At 36.8% G+C, this 10,387-nt stretch overlaps 1 protein-coding gene and 1 pseudogene across 1 annotated transcript; one reads left to right on the top strand and one right to left on the bottom strand.

Moving 5' to 3' along the window:
- The first annotated feature begins 3,149 nt into the window (after positions 1 to 3,149).
- On the top strand, positions 3,150 to 5,400 carry LOC104773089 (uncharacterized). The gene has a single exon (XM_019242573.2). It carries the CDS (start codon positions 3,150 to 3,152, stop codon positions 3,840 to 3,842), a length of 693 nt encoding a protein of 230 aa, XP_019098118.1. The 3' UTR covers positions 3,843 to 5,400.
- On the bottom strand, positions 4,565 to 7,057 carry LOC147927384 (wall-associated receptor kinase 4-like; annotated as a pseudogene).
- Positions 7,058 to 10,387: the final 3,330 nt, after the last annotated feature.

Here is a 10,387-nt window from a genome sequence, read left to right as displayed (position 1 = left end):
TCTATAGTTACATTTTTGAAGTACATTTTTGTTTATGCCCTTTAAGTTTTACTTATTTAATTTCTTTTTTACAACATTAACCCCTAACAATTACATAAATAACATTGCAGAGAAACTCAAATACTAAACTTTCTTAAATTGACTAATATTTGTAACATTTATTGCCATAAAATCTTAACAACATCTATACATTCCGATTTTTCCAAAAACAACTCTACCCATTAAAATTTTAAACCATTAAATCTCTAAAACTATTTTTATGGATGCTAGAATCTCTCAAATTTAAATGATATACAACAGATTTTCCATAACAAAAATTTACAATATCCATAATTATATTAATATTAATAAATTTCCTAAACCGAAAAATCCAATTATAAAATATCACATTAAATACGTTGAAAATCCCCATATAATTTGTTTTATTTTTTTTATTTTTTGAGGAATTACCACAAAAATTAAAATTCTATTAATGATCATAAACTATATATATTGACATGAAAAAATTATAAACTATAAAAATATGCTAATTTGGTAAAACAGTTAACATAATTAAGCTTGATAAAAAAACTTATTTTGATTATTTTTTAATGCAAAAACTTATTTTGATTTTGGTGAGACGAGTTGCCATTAATCTCATATAGGGAGTTAAGTGGAATTTTTTTTTTTTTTAAACACTTTTAGATGTGTACCAAGAGATAAATGTATTGCTAGACTATACATATACCACACGAGTTAAAACCTTGAAACACTATAAAAATCCTATACTTTGAATACTTATATCAAATACATGTAAAATTTTATATTTTAAAAATTAATAAAACAATAATAAAATAACAAGTAAATATAATATAAATTTAAAATTTTAAAAATTAAAAATATTGTCACGCGGTGTACCGCAGGTTAAATCCTAGTTTTAATGAATAAACTAAGCCTTTCTAAATTATATCATGGCATGAGAGCCCAAGGTTAATTAAAATTCTTGTGGACCTAGAAAAGTGGATATGAACATGCCTCTTGTTATCCTAAGTAATGGGCCCAAGAAGGGGTTTATTATCGGTCCAAATAGGATCGGTTTGAGATGGAGTTATCATCTCGAGGAAGCGTGTTAAGATCCCATATGTGGTCCTTGGTTTGAAGAGAAGATTGTTGGGATACAAACCAAATCCCACATCTGAAGTTTAAAGGGACTATCATTAATATATAAAGGGTTAGGGTCAATCTATTAATTGCCAATTGGTTTTTAGTTAGAAGCCCAAGACGAGCCCAAATTTAACATGGTATCAGAGCAGAAAGCTTTTGTGACCTAATTTCTTTTATACCATTACCGCCGCCTTTGCTTGGCTTCAGCAACCGCTGCCTTCGTTCTAAAATCATTAACCTAGCCACCGGTGCTGCAATAGCCGGTGTTGCTTCCACTATCTTCTACTATCGGTTTTCTATTAAACCTAACCGCCGCTACTATCGTTTTCCGTGACCGTGAAAACCACCCCCGCTGCCTTTACTTCTACTTTGCCGCCGCTTCACAAGCCGCCGCACATCTATCTTCTACCGTTTCTACAAGCCGTTGTTGCTTCATCCAGGCCCGGCCCTGACCTAAAGCTCATGAAGCAAGGGTTTTAGGCGCCAAATATTATAGTTATTTTAGGGGCATCAACTTCTGAAAAGTTTCCTTGGTGTAGTGGTTTTGATTTTTGATTTTTAGTTTCTTGTCCAGTGTTCAAACCCTGCCCACGTTAACGATTAAACTATTTGTTTCCTTTTTTTTTTAACTCGATTTGTTTCCTATTTTATCTGACCATAATATTCTGTTTTATAAAAATTTATTTATATTATATTAACTAATATAAAAATTATACGATTATTTGACGGTTTGTCTTTATTTGACGGTTCCTCTTTTTCTTCTTCCAATTTTCGCTGATCTCCGTCGAAACACCATCAATCGCCATCGGAGTCTCTCCATCTATGTTTATGTTTCTTCTTTTTTCCTCCTGGCTTCCGACTATAGTCATACCTTTTCTATGTTTTTTTTCTTTGCTAAATTTCTCTGGTTTTTTTCTAGATTTTCATATTCTCTCAAGCACTTAATAATTGAGAGATTAATTGTTAGAAGTTAAAATGTTCATGCACTTTGACTAACTTTTATTTAACATTCAAGCAGTCTCTACTAACTATTTGTCAATTTGATGATGTGTTGTTTTCTTTGATTGCTTGTGTTTTTGTGGTATAGTTTAGTACTGAAATTTTAGTAATCTTTACCAAACGTAAGTGGTTAATTGATGTATAGATATTTTTTCTTTTGTCAACAAGTGATGTATTGATAATTAGTGTTTCTGTATGATTTCTATTTAAAGAAATGAAAATTTTTGTGATCTTTTGCATAGTTATATAATTGTATCGAAAAAATAAGTTGGTGTTTAGGGGCAGCATTTTCTACTTTGCTTTAGGCGTCATATACCTACGGGCCGGTCCTGCTTCATCAAAATAAAGCGCAACCACTTGATCTACTGCCGCCTAACAAGTCGTCGCTGCAACGTTGGTTTGTACCGAATTGTTTGTGATGCACACGTTAGTGCATGGCTCTCTATCTTTAAAAATGAAAAAAAAAAAAAAGTCAAATATTAGCTACGTTTCTTTGTGGCTGTGAAGATTTGACTTGAAGACTTGGTTCTCAAGTAATTCATCATCAACTTCGACATATGTTCTACAATTCTACTAGTGTTTTGGTGAACCAAACACATGTAATTTTATTCTACTACCATGCCGCTGCTATACAAGCCGCCGCACTTCTACAAAAGTTATACTATTCTACACCGGCCGCTCCTGTTCATTCACAAGTTGCTGCCAATACTACAAAGTTGTCCAATCTCAAACGCGTTACGACGTATGAGCTTGCGGGATGCTGGGTATCAAGGAAACCGGAAGATCAAGGAGGATCTAGAAGATATAGACTAAGAATATTTACACTTATCTCTTATGTATTATTTACATTAGTATTTATCTTAGAATAGGAAACTCAGCTTTATCATATATTTATAATTATGTATAAATACTCATCCTATTTGAATGAATAAACCAAACCTTTCTAAATTATATCAGGAATCAAACCCTAAAATCAAAGAGTAACGAGAGCTCAGAGCAAGGTGACAATGGCGGAATCTCCCAAAGTCGATCCTGAATCTCCATATTATATCGATCCAGATTATGAATCCAACGAGAATCTCCCAATGGCTATACTAAGAAAAACCGAAGACAACTACTTCATCTGGAAGAGTGATTTTCTCCTTTTCCTTGGAATCAAGAACAAAACCGGATTCGTCGACGGCACAATCGAGCAACCTGACCCTTCCTCGCCGCTTTATCATCCATGGAAAACATGTAACGCGAGGGTACAGTGTTGGATGATGAGCTCGTTGAGCGAAGAGCTTCGAATCTATGTAACCTTCGCGGAGACTGCTCATAAAGCTTGGGAACATCTCCGAGTTTTGTTTGTGCCGAGTGTCGATTTCAAGATCTACGAGCTTCGTGTGAGGCTCGCGATGTTGAGGCAAGAAGATGGTGGTGACGACGACTCTGTGGGTAGTTATTTCGAGAAGTTTATGCGAGCTTGGGCGGAGTTGTCTGAGTATGATCCTGTACCTGAGTGTAAGTGCGGTGGTTGTCATTGCGAAGGTGTGAAACGAGGTAAAGAAGCGAGAGAGAAGGAGCAGCGTTATGGGTTTCTGATGGGTTTGAAGAAAGAATTAAGCTTTGTGAGAAGGCAAATCATGCTTATGGATCCTCCTCCGTCTCTTCATGAAGCTCTTGTTTTGGTTGAGCAAGCTGAATCGGTTATGAAATAGGACCAGGAGATGATGATGTTATAGTTTATCTTGAGTTGTTAATTAGTTTGTGATGCAGTGCATCGGCGGTGTTTGTCAAATGTCGAACACTTGAGTCGGTGTTGTGTTGCGTGTTCCACAAGTCTTTTTTATTATTTACGTTTGGCTTTGGTTTTTCTTCTATTTGGGATAAGTCTTACAAGCTTATCACAATAGATTTAGGATTAGATCGTATCTTTTCGTTTTGGCTTTATAAATAGAGTCTCTCAAGTCTTTGTATCAACATCATTGATTTGAAGTGAATAAGAAAACCCAAAAAAAGGCAATTTAAATTGCCCAAAAAGAGCTTGTCTAAGCCCTGCCAGGAGGACTCCCGTATCGGTTATCACCCCCTCGTCTCCACCTATCCTCACCTCCACCCTCGCTACACCATCGTTACTGTCTTGTTCCTCTGTTCGTAAGTGTTCTGTTTCTTGACCCAGAAAACAGAGTTGCTAAACTCCTTACAAAGCTTCCGCCTCTACACTAGTTTGTAACTTACTAATTAGTTTATCAATAAATGATGATTCATGAACACTTGAGTTATAAACATAATTTATTGATGATCTACAAGAGATTTCTGGAGCATAAATGTTGTTTAGAAGGACAAAGAGGGGGAGTTAAGCAATAGAGATATGAGTTAAGTTTTTTTACATACAAAAGATTTATAGTATGTGATTTTATCGGAGCTGGATTGATAAATATCAGCGGCCAGCTTCAATGTCCAATATTGCTACATTCTTGATGCGGTCATAGCCAATGCTACTCCTGGTTTCGCCTTGTGCTGATAGGATTTGAACACCTAGCAAGTGCTCAACATCCTCTGCTTCAGGATACTGATCTGACCATTTATGTTTAGTTTTTTGTGAGTCTTAGGGCTTCTAGCTCTGCAGCTACTTCCTTCATCTGTGGCCTTTCTTCTCCCGTCAATCTTGTACATTCGATAGCAACTCTTGCAGCTTCATGGATCTCCTTCTGATTATCCTCGTTCATCACTTGCCCATTGATATATCATGGTTTTTATGGTTTTTAACCATGATATAAAGAGTCTTTTAGTGTCTTTTCATTTGTTTCTAGATTGTTTTTGAGTCTTTACAGGTTTTTAGCATGGAAGGAGCAAAATGGAGCAATTTGGATGTTTTGGAGCATAAATCTTGAAGAATCAATTTGGTCTCGGATGAAAGCAGGAGCATCGACCGACACCAAGATAGGAGGCATCGATCGACACTCATCTTTGCCGACTCAAGACCCAAGTTTTGGAAAATTTACAAATCTGCCCCAAAGTTTTCCATATTTGCAACATAAGTCCCTGACGTGTTTTAGGACATATAAATAGTGTTTTTAGGTTTTCCAAACCCTGAAGTTTTATTCTAGAGAGTTTTATTTTTTCTGCAACCCTGTGAGATTTTGAGAGCTTTGGAGAGAGAGAGATCTGCTTTGAGAGAAGAATTTCTTAAACTCCTTCCTTACTCTTTTAATTTCAATTGCATATTATTCAGTATTATGTCTTGTTCTTCATTGATTATGTCTGAGTAATTTGTTTGTTAGGTTTAGGATTTTTCACAGGGATTTTATGAATTATTAGATCTATTTATTTAGGATTCATTATCTTTCTAGATCTTCATCTTAGGTTGTTCTTCATATTAATTCTTGATTGAAGCAAAGTAACTTACCCATCAATAATCTCATGCAACCTATTCTCTTTTGTCGCAGAAGCAAAGTAACTTACCAGATGTTTTGAGTACTCTGGTCTTTCAAAGCACAATGCTGTTTGACCTGAGAGAAGTTCCATGAGGACCACCCCAAAACTATAAACATCACTCTTCTCGTTCAGAAGCCCTGTGTTGTAGTATTCTGGGTCTAAGTAGCCGAGAGCGCCTTGCACCATTGTTGTGAGCTGCTCTTTATCCATTGGTATCAGCCTTGATGCACCAAAGTCAGCTACTTTTGCAGTTAAGTTTTCATCCAGGAGAATATTAGCAGTCTTGACATCCCGGTGGATAATGGGAATAGAAGCAGAGGAGTGAAGATATGAGAGAGTTCCCGCGACTTCTACAGCTATCCTCAGACGGTGTTCCCATGTTAGGGAAGAATCAAACATGGAACCGTGCAAGTGGTCGAAAAGCGTTCCACTGTTAATGAACTCATAGACCAACAAGGGTATTTCAGTCTCTAGGCAGCAGCCTAATCAAATCTTCCATACTTTTCAATCTCTCGTTTCCGGATTTCTTGAGGTTGTTCTGGGTTTAGCTGATAATGATTAGGCTCAAGTTGCAATTCTTAATTAGGGGTTTCTTGATTTGTCAAGAGCTTGGATTAAACAATGCTTTCGCTCTCTCTTAATTACACAATGCTAATAAATGTTTCATTTTTATCTACGGATTCAAAGACTCTAGCATTTGATTTTGTACAACTCCATTGAATATACTTGTGATTGTTATAGCAAATTAACGAGACTGAATGATGAGAACAAAAGCTTGTTCTTCTCTTATTCATGAACGGCCTTAAATAGCCAATTACACAAGACAACTGCCTCCTACATTATCGGAGGTCTTTAACAAACACGAACACAATCAACTAAGTCACAACTCCTTATACACCGGAGCCTTATTCTAACACTTCATGACTAAGTCTAAACGACTAAGTCTAAACAACTCAACAAATTCCTTCCCTAAACTGATACTCGCCACTGTATCAGTTTACTTTGGAACCTCAACAAGCCCGAGCCTCTCCTTCAACTCCTTGAAAGTGTCTAACTTCAGTGGTTTAGTCATAATGTCCGCCAGCTGATCTTGAGTTCCACAGTGCATAAGCTTCACTTTGCCTTCTTTAGTTAAATCTCTCAAGTAATGAAATCGTACCTCAATATGCTTACTACTCCCATGATGAACTGGATTCTTTGATAGTTGAATAGATGAACTGTTGTCACACTTGATCGTAATGCACTCTTCATGACTTTCACCGATATCACCAATCACCCTCATCATCCAAATTCCTTGCATTGCACATGAGACAGCTGCAATGTATTCTGCTTCAGTAGTCGATAAAGCCACAATGGGTTGCTTCTTAGAACTCCAAGAAACAGCTCCTCCCACCATGAGAAATACAAAACCAGAGGTGCTTTTTCGATCATCCAAATCACCAGCATAATCACTATCCGTAAAAGCCTGAAACTCACTCACTCCACGCTTATACATAATGCCAAGTGATGTGTCTGCATTTTATAGGGTTTTAACCATACTTTTTACACTTGTTTTGAGTCTTTTCCTAAGTCCAAGTGTGCTTTTAGAGTCCTTTTAGTCTTTTGTGAGTCTTTACAGGTCCTAGGTGACTTTGGAAGGAATCTGAGCGTTTTGGGGGTGAAAATATGCATCTGGAGCTAAATTGGTTGAAGACTGATCGAGCTAGTCAGCAGATGGAGTGAGAGCAGAAAAACGTTCCGGATCGACTGATCCTTTCGAGATCGACCATTCCCGTCCCCGACGCAACTTTTCCTTATTTGTTTTAAACCGACTTTTAGGGTTTTATTTTGATATTTAAGTTAGAGGCACGGCCTCCAAAGACATAAGCTTGATTTTTCTAAGACTATTCTGTATTGAGAGAAAAGGGAGAAGATCTCTAATCCTTCTTGATACTTTGGAGAAGATTTCTAAACCCTATTTTCTATCCTTTTGCAATTCAATTATGTTTTCTTCATTATTGATTTGCTGTTTCTGCTTCTCCATGTCTGAGTAGTTTCATTGTTGGGTTTAGGGTTTCAGAAGGGTTTCTATGATTAATTGATGCTAGATTTGTTAGATTAGGGATTGATCTTATTGTTCTTCATCTATTGTTGTTCTTAATGTTTAAGCTAGATTGATCACCTAGATTAAGATCTTAGGTTTAATTCATCGGGGCACCAAAAATGTTGTTGAGTTGCTGGAAAAGAACTTAGGTGAGCAAGGTGGACCTTAGCCAACGAAAGTTGAAGTTGAGGCACCTTGTGAACAGATCAAACTTGAACTTGTTATTGCTTGCTTGGTTTGCTAGATCCAAACGACGGTTTAGGGTTTAGTAAATTCATTGCATAGATAGTTAATGCTGCGAAAGTAGGTTAGCTTTACAACAGTGATTTGAGTTCTAGAACGGTGTCTAATGCATCCCTATCTAACCATCTAAATTCGTGATCATAATCCCTAATGATTCCCTGCGCCCAATATTTCCTTTTTTGATTTAGAAACAACTTATTTACTTTCCGTTTTTGATTTATTACTTGTTTCACAAACTTCATGTTTTGTCTTAGCTATATTTGATCTATACAATTTCATAGTGCATTGTTTGGTCTCTGTGGATTCGACCCTAAATTGCTACGACGACACCACTAGATCGTGGTTGAGTGTGCTTTGGGTTATTAATTGACCTGTTGATCAATTTGGCGCCGTTGCCGGGGACCAAAACGATTGCCTTTGAGATTTTAGAATTGAGTATAGTCTAAGATTTTATTTTTGTTTTTACTAATTATTTTTATTTGCTCTTTTTGTAGATAAAAAAAATGAAAAATGTTTTTGGGGCCATGGATTACGATGATTGGCCACATGAAGAGGAGATCACATTTGATGAAGACATTCTAGATGAGCCTTATGTGGAGCCATTGTTTGATGAGAGTGTTCTTACACCGGATCAAAAAGTTAAGTTGGATGAGCTTTAAATGGAGCATCCAACAACGACAAGGAGGAACTTAGCAGCAATGATCCGGTTGAATCTCATCTCACATCGAGCAGTACTTGAAGGGAGGGAGCCCACTTTCACAGAGATTAGGGAAGCTCATGCTTGTGAAAAGGTAATATAATTGGTTCCACCAAGCCAAATAGAAGGTACATTCGTTTCCACCCTTGAAATTTATGATTTTGAGGATATTCACATGCCATGCATTGAAGATGTGACTTCTAGTTTGGATACTCCATTGCTTATTGATGAATGCTATGATTTGATATGTGAGTCTCAACGTCTAGACATCTTAAGAGCAGAAAAACTTGCTAGGGATTATCATGAAATATGTTTTGATATTGAATATCATTGTGCTTTGAATGTTCATGATCTCGAGTTTGAGTTTTCAATGCCTGATGTATCTAGCTCTCTTCTTGAAGAATCTTACCTAGGGTGTGTTCTTGATATTGATACAATTTTGCATGAAACAAAGGATCCTGAGGTGGATTATATGAATGAGGATATTGTGTTCTATGAAATTAATGGGGATGAAGTTAATTATTTTGTGAAAACCTCGTTTGAACCTGAAATTGACTTTATTTTCCCATTAAATGCATTTGATCCTCATGAGCATCCAACCATCAAAGAATATTTCAAAGTATATGCTACATTTGTAGTAAACTTCCTTGATGTGAATTTTATTGTTGTGCCATGGATAATTATGTGTTACTTGACACATATTGTTTATTGCATTAACAAGAGAAGGACTAAAGGTCCATTGGCTCAGCCTTTTGATACTTATGATTAACATTTTGTGCTGAGTGGTCAAGCTATAGACCTTAAACAAGCGCTTATGGGAGGCAACCCATGGGGTTTGTGCTAGCTTACCCTTTTATTTTTATTTGTCTTAGGATTTTGGTTTTGTTTTTAGGATTTATTACGGTGAAATCACGTCCGGTGTTAAGTGTTTTCAGGATCAGGTTCCAAACGCAGAAGATGCAAAATTTTTTGTTCCAGGAGTTTCGGATCGATCGGTCCTCCTTAAAGATCGACCGATCCTGTTGGTTTGCTGTGGGTATCTCCAAGTTCAATAATGTTGCAGATCGGTCGATCCCACCCTGAGATTGGTCGATTCCATCACCACCCTTGCCAACACCACTCCAACACCAGATGCGAGATCACCGGTTTTTGTTTCTTTTCCTTTCTTTTTCTTTTTCATTTTTCTTATTTTCTTTGTCGGATTCATTCTTTTCTTGGTTTTTCTTTCACACCGGGACGGTGTGAAGTAAGTCCGGGGGAGGGATGTCTCCAAGTTACTAATGTCGTTTTCTTTGGCTATTTCTTTTGATTTTTCTTTTGTTTGAGTCAGTTTATCGAGTCTAAAAAAAACAAAAAAAATGGGAAACTATGATCATTTCTAGGAATCTTTTGTTTTGAACTAACACTCTTATGATTTCTTTAGTACTTTTGATTTTTGAATGAAGTTTGGAATGAACATGAGCAGTCTCAACACGCCCCAAAAGACACTCGCCAAGGAGAACACTAAGTTGAACCAGAAGTTGTCTCTAGCTTTGACAAGACTTAACCGGATTTAATTTCTTACCTTGGGGCTTGGTATACATCGGACAAGACTCCTCCCTTCAAGCCTTACAAGACGTGCATCTCCTCACAAAGTATGCTTCCCCTCTCTCTTCCCTTCAGTACTCAGTTAAAAAAAAAAGAGAAGAAGAAAGAAGAAAAGGATAAAGGTAGTGAAAGAAGTGAACCGAGGGTTGTGCATAAACCCGTGCATCCTTCGGAACTCATGGAAACCTGTCCACAAGAAAAGAGCAAAGGATTGG

The sequence above is a fragment of the Camelina sativa genome, chromosome 15, assembly GCF_030686135.1.
Source record: "Camelina sativa cultivar CO46 ecotype springtype chromosome 15, ASM3068613v1".
NCBI classification, from domain to species: Eukaryota; Viridiplantae; Streptophyta; class Magnoliopsida; order Brassicales; family Brassicaceae; genus Camelina; species Camelina sativa.
The sequence above is the reverse complement of the archived record's forward strand: the minus strand, read 5'-3'. Positions and strand labels throughout refer to the sequence as shown.